General features: G+C 40.2%; 1 protein-coding gene across 4 annotated transcripts; it reads right to left on the reverse strand.

Moving 5' to 3' along the window:
* Positions 1 to 110: 110 nt before the first annotated feature.
* Positions 111 to 24,608, reverse strand: ASB11 (ankyrin repeat and SOCS box containing 11). 4 transcript variants are annotated; one of them, XM_074323245.2, is made up of 8 exons: positions 24,374 to 24,608; positions 23,330 to 23,565; positions 15,547 to 15,626; positions 11,892 to 11,948; positions 8,539 to 8,689; positions 4,721 to 4,855; positions 3,390 to 3,581; positions 111 to 675 (listed from the first exon to the last, which is right to left on the reverse strand). In XM_074323245.2, the coding sequence occupies exons 2-8, from the start codon at positions 23,445 to 23,447 to the stop codon at positions 551 to 553; spliced, it is 858 nt and encodes a 285-aa protein (XP_074179346.1). In that variant the 5' UTR covers positions 23,448 to 23,565; positions 24,374 to 24,608; the 3' UTR covers positions 111 to 550. The 4 variants fall into 4 exon arrangements, with proteins under 4 accessions (XP_074179346.1, XP_019601871.1, XP_074179345.1 ...); XM_019746312.3 differs by having other exon boundaries at positions 11,892 to 11,999; positions 24,374 to 24,607; XM_074323244.2 differs by lacking the exon at positions 23,330 to 23,565.
* Between the last annotated feature and the right edge of the window lie 700 nt (positions 24,609 to 25,308).

Consider the following 25,308-nt stretch of genomic DNA (forward strand, 5'->3'; position numbering starts at 1 on the left):
AATTTCTTCCAACATCTCTCTTATCAACCAGAACCTCAGTAACCGGAAATCTCGACTGTGATGTTTTTAAAGTATTTAGCATTTTTATATATATAAAAAAGGCAAGGAAATCACAATTACAGCAGAGATTTATTCATAGGAGGAAAGAAAGGGGGAAGGAGGGAGGAACTAAATCAGAAACACATCTTGGAATACTTAGATTCATCATAATCTTATTCACCCAGATTTACATGTGTCTGCATGCTATTCAGAGTGGTGACCCTTAAATAAATGAAGATCATGAGCCTTTAAAAATAACTTATTTTCACTCTACTAACAGTTTTTAAAAGTTTCTTAACACTGAGAGCTAAAAAAGAAATGTTTCTGAGAACATTAAACTAACCAGGAGTTTTCACTCCCCAAGTATAACGATTCATCAGGAATTTACTCTAACTGGCTTAGCTCATTTGAAGATGCTGAGAGTGTAGCTGTTGAGTGTCTACACTAGGTACCCTGGGTACAGAAGGCAACAACCTGATTATTTCCAAGAACTTCCCATGGACATTTGGGACTACCGGTAGAGGAGGAATCTTTGCAGTGGCTCCGGCAGATGTAGCTTGTGGATGGTTTGATGACATGTTCGACCCAAACACTTCCGGACACACAGACGGCAGAGCTGGGCAAGAGCAGGCGGGCCTGAGGAAGGAATTAAAATGGCGTGAACCTCATGACAGTGGGGAGGGTTTGAGGGAATGAAGGGGAGACAAGAGAACTGGAAGAGGGTGAAACTTTCTAAAAACTGAAGATGGATCTGTATAGGAATTAGAGAGTCAGGTAGAGACACGCAATACACACAGGGATCCCGGTTTGCCTCCTGGATGGCGACATGTTTCTTTCGTTGAGCCTCCAATGGTATTGCATTGATATTGAAGAATGATGCCAACCAGAGGCACGTTAGAAATGAAGTGTGAGGTCTAAAGGGAATGCACTCTATTCATGTACCACATATGCCAATGGAGGTGATACACTGACTGAAAAGAAGACACAAATGGAGCACTGAACATGCAGGACCCCAAGGCAGAGCTGCAGAGGGAGGGACAACTGGCAAGAGTGTCAGCAGGAAGCCTGGCCTACGTGATCACAGAGGCAGTGCCCCGAGATATGGGGGGGGGGGCTGGCACTCAGGCCTCAGGGTCCTCCTGGACTGCCTGGCTCTAGCTGCCCAGGAGGCAGTGCTGGCTGGGTCCCGACTCACACTTGGAGGGCCCTCCATTCTCTCAAGGATCCCAGCTCAACAGAGGATCTGGAGAAAGGACCCAATTCACTTAGACCCCATTATACCCTGAACCTCCATCTCATGGAGTCTCACGGAGTCATCATGCCCACGGCTTTGAGTGGCTTTAAGTCCTAAAGGAAAGTAAACTAACAAGAGGCCAAAATATGAGGGAGTAGGATGAATGAGCTTTGGGCTGGACTACGCTATACAGGGGCATTTGTAATGTCCTACTATTTCCAAACCTGACTCTATCAATCAAGATCTCTTCAAGTAGACCTGTGTAATTACTGGACTATACAAAGCTTTCCTTTTCAAGAATATCCTACTTGCACCCTATGAGAAATGGTGGACTGCATGTACAACAGCCAGATAACACATGCATTGATATTTCCAAGGAGCACCCATGTGATAGAAAGCTACCTGGAGGAACAAACAATCGTCCTTAGTTAAAATCTTGGGAAGCAAGAATAGAAAGCATCGCTACCTGTCACCCAACTAAAGCTCCTCTGGAAACAGTAACGCAGCAAATTGTCCAGTTTGCCTAGACTAGTTCAGACACCAGAGTGAACTCTGACACAGCTGGTACTCATCCTTCTAGGGCAAGCGGCTATATTTATGAAGACAGAGGACAGAGGAACTTGCTTATAAGTAATACAAATCCTGGACCTGGAAACATTTTTTGTTTTTTGTTTGTTTGTTTGTTTTGTTTTGTTTTGTTTTGTTTTTTTAAATTTATTGGGGTGTTTTGATGGAAGAGGAAATGTGACAACTGCTATAAACCATATTCTCAGCTAATAGTTGGAAAGTACCTGGTATGTATTTCCAAACTGCGGACTGGTAAGGAAGACCCTAATTCTTCAAGTGTAGGTTCAAATACAAGAACAAGCATGAATGACAGGCTACTGGAAATAATCTAGACCAGTGGAACCCCAAATGTGATCTCAGTGCAGCAGCGTCAACAGCACCTGGGAACATGGTGGACATGCAGAATCTGCTGAATCAGAATCTGCATTTTAATGAGATCCCCTGGTGATTCCTATGCTCCCTAAAGCTTAAGAAGCACTGACCTAGAGAGCATTCCAAAAAGTACTGAACCAAGCACTCCACTTGGAAGGCATATGAGACATGGGGTGGTTTCACAAAATGGAACTGGTGAATGAAAGAAAACACTTTTCCACTAGAAACTGTTTCAGAAGATTCAGGATCGGGCCATGACACTATTCTGGGATCAGAATGCTTGGTTAGGATCCTGGCTCTGCTTCTCAGAGGCCGTGTGACCTTCTGCAAGCCCATCTCTTCATGTTTCTCTTTTCCCATTAACTGGGATAGCACCCGTTACTGTAAAGTTCTTGCTGCCTTAACATTTTAAGAATTCAAGGAGGGGCGGCCAGTTAGCTCAGTTGTTTAGAGCGTGGTGCTACTAACACCAATGTTGCCGGTTCGATCCCCACGTGGGCCACTGTGAGCTGCGCCCTCCAGTGCCTGGCACACGTAAAGATGAATAATTACTATTACCGTTAATATTCTCCCGAGTGTACAAATGATCAATATACGCTCTGATATGTTCTCTTTCTGTATGGTCATAACATGGTTCTCTTTTGAATTTGGAATACAGAGCATTTTGGAGGCCCGGCCTTCCTCCCCTGGCATCCGTAGTTGCATCAGCTCATGATGGAAATGGGAGTGAGGCAATGAGGAATGCAGACCCACCTATTCCCTGATCTCGACAACGGGATTCCGCATCCATTTTATCATCTCACTCAAGTATTTCTAACTTCCCCTGAATCTCCTCCAGATATTACAAAGCAGAGTTTGGAGTGTTCAACTGTATGCTTAGGCCAGGATAGATGTGGCAGTTCAACCTTTTCACAGTGAAAACAAAGTTCTCTGATTATTTTCTTGTTATGGAAAATACAAAGCAACATACCAGTTGTATGTAAATGCCCTTTGGTTACAAGTGAATATACACAGCATAGAAAATCCCATCTCAGTGATGCTAGGACTCACCACCTCCTGTCAGTTCCAATTACAAAGAGAAAAAAAGGAAAAAGGTGAGAAAGTCTAGAGACAAGACAGAAAGAAGAGAGAGCAGATGTGCTTATGGAAAAGACATGACCCCCGAGTCCTTCCTTACCTTCCCGCAGCAGGAGCGCCTGCTCAACGCTGCTTTTCGGGGCCGCCAGATCAAGTGCACTTTTGCCCTGAGCGTTTCTGCACTTCAAGTTAGCCCCGTAGTCTGTTAGCAGGTGGATGACTTCCCCACTGGACTGCCTGGCTGCAGCATGGAGGGGGGTGTCCAGCCACTGGCCGTGCTCAACACTGGCTCCTTAACAAAGCAGATGGCCACAATTCAACACCAAATGTTAAACGTAGAAACACAGTGAGCTTAAAATCTAGTAGCTGTACATAAAGATATCTTAAATGCCATGACATATTTGACAAATCTCTGAAAATGTGATGTAAGTTTAGAACCTCAGCAATGTCCATTAAGACAGTTTCAAAATATTTTGCAAGAAAAGTAAATAAAAAATATTTTAGTCATTTGAAATGCTTTACTTCCTTTCCCATATGAACTTTGTGACATACAAAATTAGGTATTTATAGCTCTTTTTACACAGTTATTTTGTTTTTTGGCAAAGGATAAAGCTACTTAGCATTTAGTATTAGGATAAAGTTTATTTAGTATTTATATTATTCAGGGCTCACAAAAAAGATTTCTGAATTACTACAGGGAGTAGTATATGATGGCAGATAAAAAAGGCAAGAAAAATCTTGGAGATAAAAATTCTTATTTAAAGGTTCTTACTATAATCTCCACCTTTATGCCAGTGGCTAATTTGGGGGAATCTTTAAACAATAGTTTCAAGACATTTCACCTTTCGCTGGACTCTGTTTCTGTACATGCCTTTTAGAATTAAAAAAAAAATTACTAAATAACTTAGTAGGATTGATCTAAAGTAGTCTATGGCAAATGTCTGCTGTTTTTACTATCCAGCATCTTCCTGGTAACCACATCTAGATTTCCTCTGGGGAACCATCCCCTGTGATTCCCAGTTCATGTGTTTCCAGTGAAGCCCAACAGCTGCAGTGTAGACTGAAATCTAGGCCAAAGCCGATTAGTGCAATGTATTCCCTTGGCCACCATGATTGGTTCAGACATGAGCATGTGACTCAAAAAGAGCCAAGGAAATACAATTGTTTTTTCCCCTAGGACTTATGGGAAAGAGACTCTTGCTCTCTCTGGAGACCACCAAGGAGACCCATACCAAGTAAATGGAGCCAATATCCAAGGAAGCAGAACTGAAATATACACACACTCATTTCCCTGGAGAAGTTCTGTTTTAAGCGTTCAAGCATCAAATGCTGTCAGAATTTTGTCCAGCCTGACAAGAACTTCATCTTTGAAGCCATGGAAAACCAACAAGGGCAGTAGGTTCTTCTCATGACAAGATTTCTGGAAGTTACCTAATTCTAGAAGTTTCTTCACACAGTCTACCCTTTGGTGGGTGCAGGCCACATACAGGGGAGTTCCAAGCTGAGGCACTTCTTGGTCAATGTTAACGTTATTTGCCAGCAGAATCTCCATGCACTCTCTATGACCTGGTGGAACACAAGATAATCCGAGTCAAGTAAGGGAAATATTGACTATTCACAGAATTATACGATCGCTTATCTGGAATGGGCTTTAGAAATAAGACTTTTTTTTTAAATTAAAGTTTATTGGGGGGACAATTGTTAGTAAATTACACAGATTTCAGGTGTACACTTCTGTAATACATCATCTATAAATCCCATTGTGTGTTCACCACCCAGAGTCAGTTCTCCTTCCATCACCATATATTTGATCCCCCTTCTTTCATCTTTTCTTATGGCACAATAGTATTTAGTATTCCATTGTGTATATATACTACAACTTCTTTATCCAGTCATCTATTGAAGGACACTTTGGTTGTTTCCATGTCTTGGCCACTGTAAATAAAGCTGCAATGAACATTGGAACACACTTGTCTTGATGTATAAATGTTTTCAGATTTTTTGGGGGGTAGATACCCAGGAGAGGGATTGCTGGGTCATATGGTAATTCTATTCGTAATTTTTTTGAGGAACCTCCACACTGCCTTCCATAGACCTAAATATAAGACCTGAAACAATAAACCGCATAGAAGAAAGCATAGGTACTAAACTTATGGACCTTGGGTTCAAAGAGCATTTTATGAATTTGACCTCAAAGGTAAGGGAAGTAAAAGCTAAAATAAATGAATGGGACTATATCAACCAGAAAGCTTCTGCACAGCAAAAGAAACCATCCACAAAAATTAGAGGCAACAAACTGAAAGGGAGAAGATTTTTGCAAACAGTGCCTCTGATAAGGGGCTAATATCCAAAATATACAAGGAACTCATGCACCTCAACAACAAAAAAACAAACAACCCAATTAAAAAATGGGCAGAGGACCTGAAGAGACACTTCTCCAAAGAGAACATACAGACGGCCAATAGACGTTTTTTAAGCAGAAAATATATGTTTTTTTAAATCTTAGAAATCTCCAAAATAAAACCATTAGAAAGGGAAGTACGCCCATGCTTTCCCCACTTAAATTCCTCTTTGCAGCCTTTGAGGTACCTCCAACTAAATTAAGGGCTCTGAGGAGCACAGCTGAAATCCTCTAGTTTACAAATGGAAGCTTCGAGACCTAGGGGGGTAAATGACTCATCCTATTACCGTGTTTCCCCGAAAATCAGACCTAGCCGGACAATCAGCTCTAATGCATCTTTTGGAGCAAAAATTAATATAAGACCCGGTATTATATTATATTACATTACATTACATTACATAATATTACATTATATTATATTATACTATTATATTATACCCGGTCTTATAGTAAAATAAGACTGGGTCTTATATTAATTTTTGCTCCAAAAGCCACATAAGAGCTGATTGTCCGGCTAGGTCTTGTTTTCGGGGAAACACGGTATTACTCTGAAAAGCCAGTGCTCAAATCCAAGGCCCAACCCTGATCCCCCTCCATTACAAATCTCTCATTCTCTTCTTCGCCCACGCATGCAAGATTGAGTGTATGGCCGCACCAGGCAGTAAAACCTCCTTATTTTGGTTAACCTGAAAGATACCTATGAGAATTAGTTAAATTTCTCAAGTATAGAATATATTGAAATGTACTTTCAAATTTAATAGCTAACAAGAACTGTGTAACAAGTATTCTCCTTAGAGAGTTTGCCCAATGAATAGACAGGCATGGTTAATTTGCAGCATATGAATGATTTTGTTCAGGAGCAAATGCTTCTGAGGTATCAATGGGAGCTTGTAAAGAGTTTGTTCTCTTTGAAGATTTAAATGTTTCCTTAAAAAAATCTTATCATCTCTGATTAACTTAACCAACCTTTTCTTTATAGATAGCATAAAAGTAAGCTTCATCTCAAACCTGCTTGATTTATCACAAATTCTGAGTTAAGGATAAATAGGCATTAAAATGCACAAATAAGGATTCTGTGGATTCAAACTATTTGTTCACATAAGTAAATGTTATACCTGGATTTTAGCATCGATATGTCAAAGTATTGATCAGACTGATCCAGCGTACTCATAGAGGTTGAAAGCTGTAAGAATCTAGAAATAATATCTAATCAGTACCTAAAACTGCCTAGCAAACACAGGTATCTAATAAATATTTGTGAGTAATTCCTGTCTTTTTTTTTCTGCAGAAGAAACTGAGCCTAGTTTGAGTTAAATTTAAGTATTCTCAGGAAGTTTCAAAAATGAATATATACCTGAAACTAATATAAAAAAATAAGTAAAATTTTAAAAAATTAAAAAAGAATATATAAAAGTCAAATGATTAGCATTGATGTAACAATATGTAAAATAATGAATTTGCTATTCATCCTTCCATTCTGTGACATTTGGTCCCTAACACACTTTTATGATACAGAAAAAAATGCAGAATGACACACAAATTCATGTGTTTATGATAAGCATATATGTATATGTGTGTGTGTGTGTGTGTGTGTGTGTGTGTGTGTGTATATATATATATATATATATATATATATTTTTTTTTTTTGTAGGCACACAGATACCAAATACTCCATATATAACCATCCAAGCACTGCAGAATTACTCAGGTAACTCAAGCCATTCCCAATGTTCATCCATTTTCAAATGTTCGGGTGAAATGCAAATAATAGATTCATTATTACTTCAAATCCATATTAAAACAATTTTAAAGACTTTTATATCATTTCCAAAGTAGACTATTTCCCTACAACTTAAAAGACTTACTTGAAGTTTGGGAAATGGCCACCAGTTATTAATAATTGTTTATTAAATATGTATAAAACATCAAAACCATAGATACATTGAGATTTGGGTCTTTTGTGACATTTAAAGTAATCCATTCCAAAAAAATTACCAAGTGACATGTTTAATAACCTGGGGCAAATCTTTCACTATTGCCTTCTGAAAAAAAGACTTTCATCCCCAATTATACCAGCTGGGTAACACAGAAACGTTGCTCTTTCGGTGTGACCTTTGACAAATGGCCTTGGCCTTGCAATGGCATCTTCTTGTTCATGTCTAGTCTATGCATATAATTTTTAAATTCCTTAATGTTACTCTTTTCCCTCATTTCAAAAGTAAGTGAGAACACAGGAATCTAGAGTCAATTTCAAGGTTTCCAGTGCCATGCTTTTTAAATTTGCACCTTTTTTTTTCTCAATAACTACGTAATGACCCTGAAGTCATCAGCTCATCTAGAGTGTACTGCCTGTTATGGACAATTATGTTTAATCTTTCATTAGAGAGACTATCAGCCTTCGCTTTCAGACACTTTCGTAATTTATTTTATGTTAGTGGTTGATATTTTATGGGCTTGGGGATGAGCTATTCTTTTCTAGTAAGGACAGTGACATAAGCACAGTACAACTCATGGAAGTCACCTCTGCAGTCTTGACTGCACCAGCTGCCACCAAAACACCAGCAAAGAGCCTCAACAATGGCCTGCTGAGAGACAGTCCCCAGGAAATGGGACATCTGAGACACAAAGCCATTCCCAGGTTATAGAAAGACGTGTTTCGTGCCCCGGTGGTATCTCCTGAAGGTTTAGGCAAACTGAAGTTGCTGCTGTGGGATTTCTAAGGCACACACAGTAGTCTACTGGTGAAGAAGGTCTGGGTGATCCTTGCATGGTGAACACTGTACCACTCATTCATGCCAATTGGAGCAAGTCCCCCAGTGTTCTGTGTGTAATGTCATGGCTCATTTACCTCTCTTCACTGCCTCATGGATGGGGGAAGCCAGGTGCACCTCGAGCTGGGCCTTGGCTCCAAACTCCAGCAGTACGTTGACACACGCTGCACTGCCACTGCAGCAAGCATTGAAGAGGGGCGTGGCTCCATGAACCGTCACTCCATTGACCTAATGATGGGCAAAGACAGATGCAGAGGATTTGCTAATTCTTTGTCACCATCTCCAAGTTGCATTCCTGTATATCTGCCTGGAGAAATTTCCCATGCTGGTGAATGAGCAAGGAAACACTACATCATTACAGCATCATGTTAATTAGGCACCAGTAGCCTATCAACTCTCACCTATAAATGACATTTCAAATGGGGCAAAATGGGACAAAGCTTTTCAAATGCATTCATGGGTATTCCAGAGCTTCTTAGGAGCCTCCTAATCATTGATGAGCGGTCCTCTATGGTGGTTAAGAACATGGCCTATGGACTCATCAGCTTGGATTCAAATCCAGCTCTCATTCTCTTTTATTTGTTCAGAGATCTTGGTTGGGATACTAACTTTGTGCCTTGGTTTCCATATCTGTAAAGTGAGGATCATAAAAGAATGTATGTACCTTGTGAGGTTATTGAGTGGATCAAGTGTGTTACTATATGTTAAACACTTAGAACATTGCCTGGTGCCCAGTAGACACTCAATAAACATTTAGAGCAACAATTATTTCCATTAATATGGAGCTGACTGCCCCTCTCAATCATGAATAAATATGGCAGAAACCAAAAGTACTAGAAAAACCAGCTAGCTTAAGGTCCCCAAATCTGTGCTTAGAAAAAAATTTCCTTGGCAATTCCCCACGTTCTGCCTTTCTTGACACAGATTTCCTTTCTGGACTATTATAATCCATACAAATTACATATGCCAGCAGTGACTCCTAAAGCGATCGTGACCAAGCCAAAGGCACAAAGAAAACAGTTAGCAATATGGTGTCTCCAACCATCCTCTGTGCCTTCTAGGGCTATGGGAGGCTATGAGAACAAGCCTGGCTGGGAGGCATCTTTGAATACTAACAATAGACTGGAAAGAACATTGGGGGAACAAGGCATTCTGGTGGGGAGGTTCTGATAGGATTGAAATGTGGGACAATGAGGGCCTGATGTCAAACCCTATCACCTCAGCAACTAAGGATATATGCTTGTGATAATCAGGATCCCAAATTTCTTTCTTTTAGAGACAAAAAAGATATTTCTCCACAGTGCCAGGATAGCCCCATTAAACTGGAAAGCTAAAGATGAGATGCTAAGATGGCAGAGACAGAAAGGACAGAGAAAATGTGTGTAAATGTAGACATTCTAGGGATTTCTAACCTATTTCTATAAAATATTTTCCATAAAAAATATTTGGTGGAACTGGTTTGATTTGTTTTTACTAAGTATTATCCTCTTCCTCAGTCCAGGAAGTCTTCTAATTTGATTTCCTGTAAGTTTCTCTGTCACTTCAGTTCAGCATTATTCAGCATCTATTAGGTGCCAATTTTGTAAACAAAGGTGGGTAAGACACCCCCTACGCAATCAAAAATCCATCTATAACTTTGGACTCCCCAAAAACTTAACTACTAATAGCCTACTGTTGACTGGAAGCCTCACTGATAACAAACAGTCAATTCATATATTTTGTATGTTACATGTATTATGCACTGTATTCTTACAATAAAGAAAGCTGGAGAAAAGAAAATGTTAAGGAAATCATATAGAATAGGTTAAATAGGTTGAATTCCACAGGGAAAGACAAACAGAGGAAGAGATCATTTTGATACAACAATAAATGTTTTAGATCACTATAGGAACAGGCCAAAAGAGAGCACAGACTTGAGAAACATTTAGGAAGTAAAATTAGCAGGATGTTGTGATTAATTAGATGAGGAGACGGAAGAAATAGGATGATCCCAGATTTGGGGCTTCGGAAACCAGGAATCTCTTTCATCTGGTTTCTGAGACTGGGAATCCAAGAGGAGCCGGGAGTCCCAGAGGGAAGAATATGATAAGCACGGTTTTGGATGCACTGGGTTTGAGGTACCCATGAGACCGTCAATTTTGAGGAATGTTCTACTGATTGACCAACTTTCCTCTTGTTTCTTCTCTCATTCTGAGGTAAATGTTAAATAATATCGTATGTATCGACTGTTCCCTCATAAAATTGCCAAAGACAAGGGACCATGTCTCACTGTTTGTACCCCACAAAACGTCCCAGAGTTGTACCAGCTCACACTCCTCTACGACCTGATGTTGTCTGATATTTCCCACTCACAGTCTGCCTGTGACTCCAGTCATCTAGCTTGAAAGGAAATGGTGCTCCCCCAACCTTGCTCTCATCATTACATGTGAGTTGACTAAGTGGTAACTTAAATAAGCACTACCTAATGAAAATACACAACCATGATGGCATCGGGAAAATCACTTTGCCCACGGAAGACTTTGATATTCAGTCTAACATGACGTAGAAACCCAACTTCCACATAAAATGCAAAGAAAATCTTCATTAAGCCCTTAAACACACTGTAGCTCATGAAACAAAGAATGCAAAGACTGAGTTTAAAAACAGCAGCCCAGTGGCTCAGGTGGTTGGCGCGCCATGCTCCTAACGCTGAAGGCCACGGGTTCGAGTCCCACATGGGCCAGTCAGCTGCGCCCTCTACAGCTAAGATTGTGAACAATGGCTCAACCTGGAGCTGGGCAGCTAAAGGACGGTATGAGCTGCTGTGTGAGGCTTGAATCGGAGTTGGGGGAGGGAGGGAAAAAAATTAGCAACAGAACAGTATCTGGCAACTAAATAAATGTCATTGATATTTTCAAAAGTTTTAATTTGATAAGTTATTCTGATATCTGATTACATACAGCACCACAGTCACTCCTTGAAGGAGAGAATTTAAAAATAAGATGAAGTTAATTTTGTAGGTTTTTGCAATGTGTTATTTATTAGAAGCTCATGGGCTTTAATAATTTACTCAATACAAAGAGTTCTTCATTTAGGTTTTTCAATTAAGAGTGGTTTTTTTGTTCTTTCAGAATGTGTTCTTTCTAATGTTTTACAATAAAATTTCCAAGATCAGTTTTCAAATTACTTTAGCTCAACTGATTTTTTTAAAGTTAGCATCACAATTTTGAAAGATTTCTGTGAATTACGTCATCTGAATGTTCACAAGTGGGCATGGATCCTGAAGGGAGGAGCAAGCAACAGTGTCTTCCAGACCATTCAGGAATGTGGACGCGGATGGGGCCAGACCTGTGTTACCTACAGCACGCAAGCAGTCTGAAAGGTCATGTCTCTCTAGATGGCAGCAGCTGCACTTGGGCAGACAGACCTGCGGGTCAGGGGCGGTACTCACGTGTGCACCATTTTCCAACAAGGCTTTAGCGCAGGCTACATGACCTCCAAGGCATGCCTCATGGAGAGAAGAGACCCGGTTAATTGTCACGAGGTTCACATTGACACCCTACAATTTGGAGAGAAGTCGGTTAAAGGTAAAGACTGCATTAGCAATATCAATGAAAGCAACACTGTTGGAGCTGTTCCTGTCGGCCTGTGGGGATCACATAGAAAGTAAAGGCCATGACTGGGGAATCTAAATATGGTGTGGGAGCCTTGAATTCATGTATTCACCAAATGCTTATTCAGCATTCTGGGCCAGGCAATGTTAGTACTTGGGTCTTCAAAACTTATGACATAGGTCTCTCTCCTCTAAGAACCTAGCGGGAAAACAGAAATGGGGGGGGGGGGCGGGAGGGGAACAGCAAGAATATATTGCTATACTGGAATATACTCCTATACATATTCAAATTTCAGTTGGGAGCATGGGGTATCCTTGAATCTGGCTTGGGTAGTAAGAAAAAACTTCGCAAATGAGGTAGTATTTAGCTAAGGCCTGAAGCATACAAAATGTCAAGCTAGTAAGGCAAAAAAAAGTACAGTTAAACCTTGAACAACACAGGGGTTAGGGACCCCAAGCCCTACCCCCATGCAGTCAAAAATCCATCTATAACTTTGGACTCCCCCAAAACTTAACCATTAACAGCCTACTGTTGACTGGAAGCCTTACTGATAACATAAACAGTCAATTAACATATTTTGTATGTTACATGTATTACGTACTGTATTCTTACAATATAGTAAGCTAGAGAAAATGTCATTAAGGACATCATAAGGAAGAGAAAATACACTTAAAGTACTGTAATCAGATTGGGAACAAAAGGATGACCCCCTCCCCCCAGGCTTAAGAGAAGAAAGTAAAGTAGGCTGTGCTCCCAGAGTTGATGTCAGCCACCACTCCACTGTGTGCAGAGGTGTCTGCATACCAGGCTCTGGGGCCAGGGGCTTCTCCTAACCCCATCTCCTTAGCCAGGTGCAACAGGGCCCAGTGCTACCATGTTTCCCCGAAAATAAGACCTAGCCAGACCGTCAGCTCTAATGCGCCTTTTGGAGCAAAAATTAATACCAGGCCCGGTATTATATTTTATATTATATAAGACCCGCTCTTGCATTATATAACACCAGGTCTTATATAATGTAATGCCGGGTCTTATATTAATTTTTCCTCCAAAAGATGCATTAGAGCTGATGGTCCAGCAGGAATTAGGTCCCTAGTTGATCCTTCCCAGATGAGTTGTTTTTTATTCCTGCCTTGTAATTCACCTGCTGAAAGCTTCCCAAACCTAGTGCATGACCCGGAACTCCAAACCCCAACCTAAGTAACCCACCGTCTCCTGCCAAACCTTCGAGGTGTTGCCTGTCCCTTCATCTTAGGGTCTCTTTGTGCCTCCTCAGTTCTGTCCATTTTCATGTCCTGAATATGGTGTCATTACTCCAGAGCGGTGCTATATATTTCAAGTTGCGTATCTAATACAATTCGAAAAGTCCCTTTTTCTTTTCCCATATCTGATTTTCTTTTCAAGAAAAGAAAAACGGGCTAGTCCACAAGGTGGCAGTAATGTGCTAGGGAAAAAACCCATTAGTGCAAACTCTCAGAATACCTGGAATTTTAGAAATGTGATGCTGGACAAGCCTGAAAGACCATCTACAGTGAATCCCATTCACGATGCATGAGAAAACAGAGAAGCAGAAAATTCAAATTATTAATAAGACTGGAGGCTCACCAGCTGGCGGTGACAGCCAGCGTGATAATCAGGAGCTCCTGGTCCTCAGTTTAATGTTTTACTCAGCACACCACCTTATCTTAACGTGAAACAAAGTAAAAAATAAAATAGAATACATTTGGCTAGTGTGTCAGGGCAAAGAAGTGAGGGTGCACTTAGGGAAAGTTGAACTTCTCTATAAAGAATGCTCCTTATACATTTAAGCACACTAGAGACACCAATGTGCGTATGAAGTCGAGTGAAAAATAAAGACGTGCTCAATGTAATGTGGTATCCTGGATTGAATCCTGGAAGAGAAAATGGACGCTAGTGGGAAAACTGGTGTAATCCCAGTCGTCTGTAGGTTAGCTAATGGCATTGTACCAGTGTTAATCGCTTATTTTTGACTAAAGAACTGCAGTTATGTAAGATGTTAACACTATGAGAAGTTGAGTGAAGGGTATACGGGAAGTCTGTACTATCTGTACAATGTTTCTTTAAAATCATTCCAAAATTAAAATCCTATTAAAAATACTAATAAAAGGACTGAGGTGAGAGGCTGAGAGGGAGGAGGTGGAAGCAAGACTTTTCACTGTGTACCTTTTTGTATCATTTTAATTTCTGAATTATGTGAATATATTACGTATGAAAACAATCCAATCAAATTTAAAGTGCTTACAAACAAATAAGCAAGTGATAAAACCTATTTGATAATTTCTGGCAGCAATGTTTTCTTTTTGCTTGTACTTTCTTGAGAACTAACAATTCATAAAGGAGAGAAAATAAAGGCACACCTACACAAATAAAGAGCAGTGTGCCCAGCAGTTTAAATTGAAATCAGTAAGTAAGCCAGGTTCGGTGGCAGCTAGGATGTGGAAAACAGATACATGACTCACCTCTTCTATCCACACACAGACTCTAAAACAAAGTAAATGGAGTGTGTACACTTTCATTCCTTCACAAATATTTACTTGGCCACCATTCATTGTTCAAGCTGCCAGGGATACAGTCATAAATTAAAATAAAGTAAGCAAGACTTTAATAAGTCTTCCCAAAGGAGTAAGGTTACTTGTTTGTCTACCTATTTTCACTCTTGCAATGTTGTATCGGTGGGGAAGCCAGCCTCTAAGATGGTTCCCTGTGATCCCTGATTGCTGGTATTGGCTCACTTGTATTCTCCTCTCCCGTTGAGTGGATTTACTGACTCATATACCTAATGAAGAGAATATGGCAGAAGTGATGTCACTTTGGAGATTAGGTTATACTAAGACTTCCTTCTTAGGTACTCTCTCACGTTCTCTCTGGGGGATGAGATGCCATCTCACGATGCAGGCGCCACCCTATGCAGAGGCCCATGTAGCAAGTAACTGAAGTTGACCAACAACCATATGGGTGAGGTTGGAAGTAGATCCTCCCCCAGTCGAGGTAGGAGATGACTGCAGCCCTGGCTGATACTTCACAGATTGCAAGGGACTCGGAGCTACCCAGCTAACCTGTTCCTTGGCCCACAGAAACCATGAGAATCTAAGTGTTTGTTGTGTTTCAGCCGCTAGGTGTTGAGGTGATTTGTTACATAGCAATAGCTGATTGATGCAACTAAGGCACACTGGGAGAGTCTAAGGTGACTTAGTGTAACACAAATTTGAGGGCATCCCCCACCACACCCACAGGGAAACTATCTATGAAGTAAAGGAAGGCCCAGAAGGGGAAGGATGGAACTGGGCAAAAATGAGCCAGTCTCCCAAGAAAGGAGAGGCAGGAGAAACAAATGGTGAGCTGTAAGAGGACACATACGCCTAGAATGGCCGTACTGGGGTCCAGCAAGCAAGACCTCTGCTACAGGCAAGGCTAATAAAGAAGGATGCTTGATTATATCATAAACACAAAGGATCAAGTCTTCTGTTTTCTTACCTGTGCAATTAAAGTTTTAAGGGCCAGTAAGCGCCCCTGGGCCGCCGCTTCATGAAGTGGGGATCGATCAGCCCAGCAGTCTGAAACACAAATCAAGCTCAGAGCCAAGGTCTGAAGTCTTCTTCAGCAGCTCGGTCATGCTGCCCACATAGTGTGAGAGGTGGTTTGGAAGAAGAGGAGAGAAGCTTTTAACAAGCATCAGGTTCTCGTGTCAGCCACTTTCAGGGTGACAAGCCACTAAGTATGCAGTCCATTAGCTTGCTGGTGGGTGAGGAGAGAGCACACAGACTGTCTCTGGCTTTTTGGAGCAGTTTTAATGAGCAATAGATGCAGTTCATATAAATACTGCCAAGTGCTTGAATCAATAGCTCTACATAAAGCAAAATGAAGGGCAAAGCTGGACAATGAGCATCCCTACTTTCATTTTTTCCCCCTGCCGCTCACCCTGACTCCTACCCTAAAGACTCAACATCCTATGCACCATGGAGGAGATTCTAGTAGGTTAGGGAAAATGGTTGTGTTCTAAATTCCCTATGTAATTGCCTCTGTTTCAATTTGGTAATGAAGCATATCTATTATCAGAATGCAGAATGTTGTTTATCAGATGGTATAATCCTCCAAAAGCTTCTCCCTGAACAGCTTTGTTGGGGGCAGTTGAGTGTGATGGCAAAGCCCGGGGCCAGTGAAGCCACACTGCCTCGGTTCGAGTCCCACCGTGACCACTTTCTCTGAAAAAGTGGGCAAGTTACTAAAATTACTTAAACTTCAATTTCCTGATCTGCAAAATGAGAGAACAGCAATCTAGTATTTAGCAAGTGCTTGGGTCTCTAAGTAGGCCAATAAAATGCATCCATGATGGTAGGTGCACAATACAATTAACTTTAATAATAAGTACATTTAGTAAGTCTATGCGCGTTCCAGGGAGCAGCCTCAGAACTGCCTTAGGAACACATTTTTCTTGTAGATGCCCATCAGCAAACAAGACTAACCAGTTTAAATGGACATTGCAGAAGTAACCCTCTATCAAACACGCCAAAGGCTAATCATCCACTTTGGAAGAAAACCTACTCTGGTTTGCAAAATCTGAGCATTCTTCAAATTATAACTGTGCTCTTCACACACTGAATAGCATGTAATACAGTTGGAATTTAACACAACCAACCTTTTCTAGGTGATCCCGATTGTATTAAGAATTCAGTTTTCCCCATACCGCAACCTTGGCAAAAACAATCCCACCAAAGATGGAATTAGGTGGATTTGAAATAGCTTGAGGCCTCAAGGAGAGTGTGAACTTTCCCAACTAATAAGAACCAGGGCTACAAACATTTCAGTAAGATGTCTTCTTACACTGAAACTCAGTTTTTATCTTCTCTAACCCTTTGGGTTATGAAAATGGGGAAAGCTAGAATGAACTTAATAGGGTTGGATTAAAATTGGAGCAATTAGTATGAAAATGTGACTATATGTATATGCTGAAAAAATGTATATACATTTTAAGAAAGGTAAAAACTGTATTAAAATTGTAATACAATGAATGACGCTAGCATTCATTTGATGTAACGCCATCTTTTGAGCGAACATCATACTACATGTTGCTACTGTAATTCGATTCAACTTCGAAAAGTAATACATAGATAACATCTCTTAGAACGTGTACATTTTTTGGAACCCCTCGTACACATACATACACACACACACACATACACACATACACAGTGCACTGAGAAAACCTAAACCAGGGCTCCTTGGAGAAATGCCTGATTTCAGGGCTAGGCCAGGAAAAATACAAGATGGGCCTCAAACACCTTGCCAGAAAGTAAGGAAATGTTCAATGAATGATGGGCAATGATGGGAAATATCAAAAAGACAGGGAAGCTGGCTTGAAGGGGTTTCCATTGGCCATATATGGGACAATTTGAGCATCAACATAAATGATGGTAAGAGATTAAATAATTTAATTCCTATTAAATGAAAGTCCTCACTGATATAAATGAATATATTATATAAACTGGGAGAAGAGAAAGCTCTTCCTTATAGTAGAACTCCAACTTAGAAATGTAGAAATAGAATCTGACTCAAATTATCTCCCCACAAAATAATTACTAGTTATCAAGGGAACACAGGTAATTTTACAGTGGAACAGAATTGTAGATACCACCTTACCCAGGGGGTCAAAGTTAACATCAGAAGTGATGGAAACAAACTGGCAGAGTGCCATCTAATGGAACACATGAGCAATACCATGTACAATTGGCAGGAACACAATGGAAAGAACACACCATCGCTTCTGTGACATTCCTGCTCACAATGCATAACCCAAATCTAGTCATGAGAATACTGCAAACCAATTCAAGCTGAGGGACACCCCATAAAATAACTGTCCTATAACCAGTTCAAAGAGGGACAGAGGAACTGTTTCAAACTGAAGGAAGCTGACAAGACACATCTAAAGGCAATGTGCGCCCCTGGATTGGATCCCTTTGCTATCAAGGAAATAATTAGGACAGCTGGGTAAACATGAATAGAGTCTGTGGGCAAAGAGAAGTAGGAATTCTTTGTACCACTCTTGTAACTTTTCTGTCATTTTGAAATTAGTTTCAAAATAAAAAACTATGTGCGTGTGTGTGTGTGTGTATAATCACTAGTGTTTTCATCCTCCTAATATGAATGTGCAATGCTTTTATAAGAAAAACAGATAAAATCTTTAGGATGAAAGTACATTGTGTTTGTATCTCCACTTGTCCCTGAGTTAGTTACAAGCTGGTGAGTGGAGTATTTGTAAATCTCTTGGACATTTACAATTTGCATAATGAGATAATGTATACATGTGATACTCAATTCGTCAGCTTTGGTTTTCTTCCAGTGCATCTCCATCTCATTCAATCTGAAGCCTGCATCACATATGCGCTGTCTCGCCTAATTGCTCTTGAAAATGGACGCAGGCACCCGGGTTGCGAGGACAGACTTCACCCACAGACGGCAACTCAGCACCCTGATCAACGTAAGAAGCAAACCCACAAACATGGCTTTGTTATTCTTTTGTTCTAACAATAGCCAGTCAACCCAAGTCACCTAAAGGTACTGTAAGTATTTGGTTCAAAAATAAAAAGCTTTAAGTGGTAACTTGCTATGAACTTAGCATTAACTTGCCTCCAAGTGAGCTGTGACGTCCCCTTTCCTTCTGGGAAGCGGGAACCACATCTCCGTCCTTTTCCTAGTAATTTCCTATCACTCATCAGTCCCATAAGACCTGCTCTGTACACACAACCTGGAGAGATCTCACAACCTAACGTGGAGAGAAGGAAGCCAGGCACAAGAGTGTGTGCTGATTCCTTTCTATAAAGTACAAAAAGGGCCAAATTCGCGCTGAGTGTCAGGAGTCCAAAGTACCTAGAGGAAGGGCAGGGGCTGACTGGCAGGGGGCCTGGTGGGGGCCATGCTGATAACATGCAGTTTCTTGACCTTGGGAGCTGGGAGCTGACTGTGTCTGCTTTGTGAAAATTCATCCAGCTGTTGCTCGGGATGTGTGCACTTGTCTGTGTTTACGTCCGATTTCAATAGAGATGTAAACACTACTAGCCTGCTGGGCAGTCCACTCTAAAGCTGTAATCTCTACTCCTCTGCCCAGCCCCAGGGCAGAGTGGGGGCCTCTCTGCCACCCAAGTAGCTGGAGGCTGAAGTGCGGTGTGTTCTTACACATGTCCCCACTTCCTTCTAGGTGCCAGCTCCTCTGGTGCCTTGGGAGTGGGGAGAAGTGAGAGGAAAGGGAAGATGTCTCCCCAGTTAACTGAAAGGAGACCAGTCCTGCTCACTCGGCCTCAACAGCAGATCTCACTCCTGGTCGGTGGCCTTGCCCTTCACACCAGGCTCACTCTGGGGCCCCTTTCCTATGTACTGGCATTTCACCACCTGTCCTCGTGTCCCCCACCAGTGCAGCATCCTCGATGCCCCCTACTCCCACCCCATGCTTCTGAAGTCGCAGCAAGCCTGTGGGGCCATCTTCCATTCCGCCAAGAAAGAGGGAACGGTGGGTTGTGCTGAGCCTCTCACTCACCACCCCACTGCTTTCCAATTCTCTTTTCTATCTGAGTAGCGCAGGGGGCAGTTCAGCAAGTTGCCTAAGCAGGCTTCCAATGTGAGAATGAAATATCCCGGGTCCCCTCCTTTCAGGCGCCCCTTATCTAAACTTGCATTTCTCCTGGAGCCCCATCCCTTGGCTTTGAAGAGAAGGGGGAAGAGCCTTGCTTCATGTATTGGAATACCCCCAAATGCATGACAACGCCCTCGCCCCACAAGAAGAGATCTCACTTCTAGTAACTGGCAGAAAAAAAACTGAAATCCAAGGTTTGAGACTTCAGAACACTCGCTGTTCTGGTTTTAAGAACTACTGGTGTTTAAATTCTGCCGGTCCTCATGCTAGATTTACTTGTCTGGAGTGCTTTGCTATATCCACCTTCTCTCTATAGATAATGTGAAATGTATCTATTGTATAGCACCTTAAATGTAGAAATCATTTTTGTTTTCCAACTGGAAACAAAACCACTCTGAAGGAGTCACACTGCTTCTAGTCACACTGTTTTCCAGAACTTGCTTTGAAGGACCTTGAAGAGTTTTCACACAAAACCCTTTCCCAGAAAACTGCGAAGGTGGGCTCTCCTGTTTTTCTTCTCTTATTCCTGACACGCAGTCTCTCAGTTTTATCATTCTTGTTTTGCAAATTGGAGCTAATTATGAGAAATTAAGGACAAAAGTTATTTGGCAGCTAGGGAGTTTTTCCATTTCTTTCAAGAAATATGCAACCAAGCTCTCCAAATAAATGAATGCTTAAGTAGGAATCAGTTACTCTCTTCCAAGGCAGTCTATTTTCAGTTATTTGGCAGACTGCCTGTGTCACAGGGCCGCAAGCACATTATAAAGATAGTTTACTCTACAAATATGTTTACTTGTTCCTGATGAGGTGTACGGAAAATGTTCAAGTATTTTTTCATTCCCACCTTTGACTTTTTCTCAGAATACGATTTATATCTCTACTTCTCAGAATCTCTGAATAACAATTTCATGACAACTTAGAAAACCATAGATTTCAATAACAAAACTGGTTCAGATGGAATACAGCTGTCTGAGTTTCAAGTATTCAAGATAAAAATCAATTATTATTTTTAAATTGTTTTGCAATTTTTATCCTTCCTAATTCCAACAAGTATTCGAGATCACAGGTTTATTATTATTTTTAAAACAACCTAACTGGTTTTAATCTCTAGTACACATGGAACAATCTTTATTCTCTTTAGTCAAGTTCTAAAATCATATAAAGCAATATCTTCTCTTGTAGCATGTATCAAAGAAAATAAAATTCAAAAGGAATTTCAATTTTGAACCAAAACACAAGCAAGGGTCTAGCAGAATTAATGATATTTTAAGCAACAAAGGTAATTGTAAAAAAACACATTATAATCCATTTCCTGAGATATCTAAAATACTATAATAAAATCGAGTTAAAATGTATACTCCCTAGAACACCCAGCTCTGGTCAGGAGATGAACCCCAGTTAATGAACATCTTTCTGTAGTGTATTAAAAAGAAGGTTCCTTTGAACCCATTAGGAGCAGGAGAGCTGAGCTAGGTGACAGGTGGGGCCCCTACTAAAGAGTGGTTGTCCCAACCTGGGAAAGCCAGCTGGCACCTGTGATATGTAACCACTCAGAGGATGGTTGGGCCAAGGCTGAGGAAACAACCAGCAAAACTGCACAAGAGTAGAAGGCTAGGTAGAAGATTAGGCAAGAATGTACCAAAGGCAGGAAAATCTGTCCAAAAGGGCAGGATAGGAAAAATGAGTCAGGACGATGAGTCAGGCAGAGGTGGGGCCATCAAATCAAGGTCAGTCCTTTGAATTCAGAGCAACAAGGACAACCGATTTTAAGCATAACACTCAGAATAGAATCAATCTTTTAGACTTAGCTTAAAATAGCCCTTTTAAAAAAAGAAAAGCGGGGAGGGGTACAATAGTTCCATAATCTCCTATCTGCCATTGTAAAATCCCCCAAATTCTGAAAACCAAGTGTTTCACCAAGGTTGATGCAAACCCCTTTGGCAGCAAAACATGGCCAGGACTCTGGTTAAGCAATTTATTATTTTTAATTTGTATTTTTGCTTAGTGTGAATATTTCCATGTTCACTACAGAAATGTCAAAATGTTTGATTCTGGGAGGCAGCTCTGGGTCCTGCTGGGAGTGCTATGTAATATACAGTATATACCCTGTGTAATCTTACTACTATCCCCCCAAATTCCTGAATCCTGAAACACATCTGGTCCAAGGGTTGTGAAAGCAGATTATCAACCTGTAGCTACACTTTATTTTTATCAAGTTTGATAACCAAGTCACTGTACTGAATACAGCTTCAATTCTGGCCCAATTAGCAAAGGTCAAAAAATCACACACCACATCTCTCAGGGGAGATAGCGCCTGCATAAAAATCTATGGGCTGAAGGTGGGATCCAGTGATCCATCTGGTGCTCTAGATGTAATGCCAAGGGCCAATAACAATGTTTCAAACTTAAAAATATACACGTGTAATATTGACCAACCACACAGACCAGCCTGAAAAAATCAAAATAATAAGCCAACCACAGCTTAACTCAATTCTGATGAGTTCTCTACAAATGCAGTAGTTTAAACCACAAAGACATATTGAATGATACATTCCAGAATATGAAATCCCAGAAGAAAACAATCTTTCCCAAAAGATTTTACAGCCAGAAAATGATACTTAATGAGGGATAAGATGCTAAGTGCTGCTTCCAAAAGAAAGAATGCCACGACCAACGACAGGCTAAACTCTGCCCCGGGTCAGTTTTTACTGCCCTCCCCTTGTCTTAGACAGTACTGACGATAGTTTACAGGAACATAATATGCTATTGGAATCAAGATACTTAACCTTGAGCTAAGACTTTTCTAAGCCAATTAGCTAACTTACTGATTAAATGCCACATATTTTCCCAACAAACATTTGACCAATGAACAGCAAAGGTAATTTCTGGTTTGAGTTGAACACTTACACAAAATTTTGTTCTTGATTTTTAATACGTCTGGCTTTAAGTATATAGTATCTAACTCCTAACAGTATCACAAGAAAACACACTGCTAGAATCATGTGAAAACCACTGTTTCTGGCATGTTACTTCCTACATTATTACATAAAGCCCTATATATCAAATACACACACACACACACACACACACACACACACACACGCATATATACATATATATAGGAAGGAAATGAAACTGCGAAATTAACATGCACTATTCTCCCTGCTGCCTCCTGTTAATAACTGAAAAACACATGTTTTACTTTATTATACCATGCTACTTGCAAATTAAATATTATCCTAGGCGCTTAAACAAATAAAGATATTTGAGATAAACAATGAATGCTCCATTTAAGAGATTTGTATTATGGCTCCAGATTTAAACCATGGATTTTGACTATTATAAAACCTTTTTAAGAGTGTATTTAACTTAAGGGCCACAAAGACAAAAATAATGCACATGAGCAACAAAAAACATTTTAACACTCTTGCCGACACAGACTGTTGGACTTTACCTAATATAAACCATGAGGATAATGTATCTATGAGAACAACAAAACTGTATTACTGAAACATTAAAAAGCCCCTGCCCAGATTTATAAATTAAATTACAAAACAGCTTTTCAGATCATGCTTAACTTGAAACTAAAAAAAAAAGTTGTTTGTTTTTTTTTAACCAGTCTAAGCAACATACCTCCCTGAAATGTGTGACAAATGTAATCCCCAAAAGAAACCTCTTTCCATACTCCGGGCCTTCTGACACTTCCTGAAACGTCAAGATTCTTCTCATTTTCCCCAGTTAATTGAAGCATTCTGATGCTTCGTCTTTGGAGGTCTTATTTCCTTGGATAAGACTGCTGTTATCTAGTGTCTTCAAAGTCGTCTACTGTGTTCGAATCACATAGCATCAGTTTATTTTGAAAGAGAATCCTGGATGCAAATTGAAATGGATACCAGATAAAGAATGATGTAATCCTGGAGCCACTATGAACATTAAAAACACATCGGGAAATTCTGAACTGTTTATGAATAAATACTCCTCTATTAAGTGACAATCCCAGCAGTGACAAGGATATCTGATTCAATTAGTTTTGCAGCATCTCACCACAATTAAGGTGAATCATTTCTTGAAAGAAATGGAGACTAAATTTACAAAGCATAAGACTTTAAATTGTTTTGCCCAAATGCTGGCATTTCTTATTACAATAACCTTTGTTTGTAGTGCTTTGCATGGTGCCATGTATAAATGGGTTTAGTGAAGGGTTTTTCCTAACAGTGACAAGTGGCTAATCAATTTGAATTGCAAATGACAGCACAAAAATAAATATAGCATGCCACGTGTGCTGCTTTACATTAAATGTACTGGCCATTCTATTTCCTGAGGATATTCTGTCTTGTTAGAATGCATTGTTCAAGTTTGATTAAAAATGTAAAAGACAATAATCCTACATAAGTAATATTTTGGTTAGCAAAAATGAGGTTTCTCAAAATATTCTCAGAAAGCCACTACTTTATTTACTTCTTAAATGTTAACAGAACTACTAACTTGCAAAAAAAATAAGGCTGAAAATCCTTCACAAATTGGTGCAGTCAATACCATTTGCTACTTTAAATAATTTTTTTAAACCACCCACTCAAAGCCAAAGTATATATAAAATCTGCCTTCTAGAAATATTCACATGAATTATCCAGGAGGTTTAAAAAAAAAGGAATTGGGAACAACTTCATGTATTTTTACCTGAAATTCCACCATAGATCTCTTCTGCTATCCTTGCCGCTTCTTTTCTATTTCCTTTGACGATATAGAAATGTGTTAAGAGAGCCAAAAAAACTTTAATTAAAAGCTTGAAGAAAAGAAAGGTAGCAAACATTGTAATAAAAATGTTTTTAAAGCCATAGAAAACAGGACCATCTTCCATTTTGGCTTGTACTCTGTACAGGTTCTCGGGACTGCAAAATTTCCCTGAGTTATAATTGGTATCATATGACATCTATTTTAAACCTTCTAGCCCTCAGTGCTCCTGTTACGGAGAACTCAGTGTGTAGGTTCTAAGCTAACTGGGATTTGGAGACTGCATGTGCTGCTGACATTCACAGCAAGGTTAAATACACGAAAGAAACTTCCTTCTAACCAGAAACACCCAATAATCCTAGACCTACATTCCTCAGTGCTACCTAACAAACAGGATTCAAATCCAAACCTTTTTTATTCCTGAATCCCAATTTTGATTATGTTATGTTGGAAGGCAGGATTGGAAAGATAAAAGAAACGTCTCAGATCCCATGGGGACAAAACAAGCTATCTGAAGTTCACACAAATCAGTACAAATACATCCTATGCTCCTGGTGGGAAGTCTAGCCCCTGGAACATTTCATTTTTTCTTCATTCTGAGGTTTATGGGAGACAAAACCCAAATCTCAAATATGACCAGTTAAAAAAGACCATTTACTCGAAGGCAGTGCTTAATAGAAGGTCCATCTTGGAAGCCTCTCCAAGTGGAAGTGTCAGACTAGAAGCATTCCACCACTTTACTGTAATAATTTCATCCATGACAACGTCCCCCAGCAAAGTTACTGATCGCTCACTTCCCATTTCAAGTGTCAGTAAAGGTGGTGCCTCTTTCTGGAAAATGTGGGCTACCCTTGATCATGGGGGAGTCATAATGAAACAGA

The sequence above is a fragment of the Rhinolophus sinicus genome, chromosome 18 (assembly GCF_057876585.1).
Source record: "Rhinolophus sinicus isolate RSI-liver-muscle chromosome 18, RSI-T2T, whole genome shotgun sequence".
Taxonomy (NCBI): Eukaryota; Metazoa; Chordata; class Mammalia; order Chiroptera; family Rhinolophidae; genus Rhinolophus; species Rhinolophus sinicus.

What these genes read in the sequence shown, in the direction of transcription:
- ASB11 (XM_019746311.3), bottom strand. Translation starts at nt 24,554, where the DNA reads ATGGAAGATGGTCCTGTTTTCTATGGCTTTAAAAACATTTTTATTACA. An exon ending in GAAGAAACTTCTAGAATTAG is followed by an intron (nt 3,582 to 4,720) that starts GTAACTTCCAGA and finishes TGCTTTGTTAAG; the next exon opens with GAGCCAGTGTTGAGCACGGC. An exon ending in GGCGCTCCTGCTGCGGGAAG is followed by an intron (nt 676 to 3,389) that starts GTAAGGAAGGAC and finishes TTCCTTCCTCAG; the next exon opens with GCCCGCCTGCTCTTGCCCAG.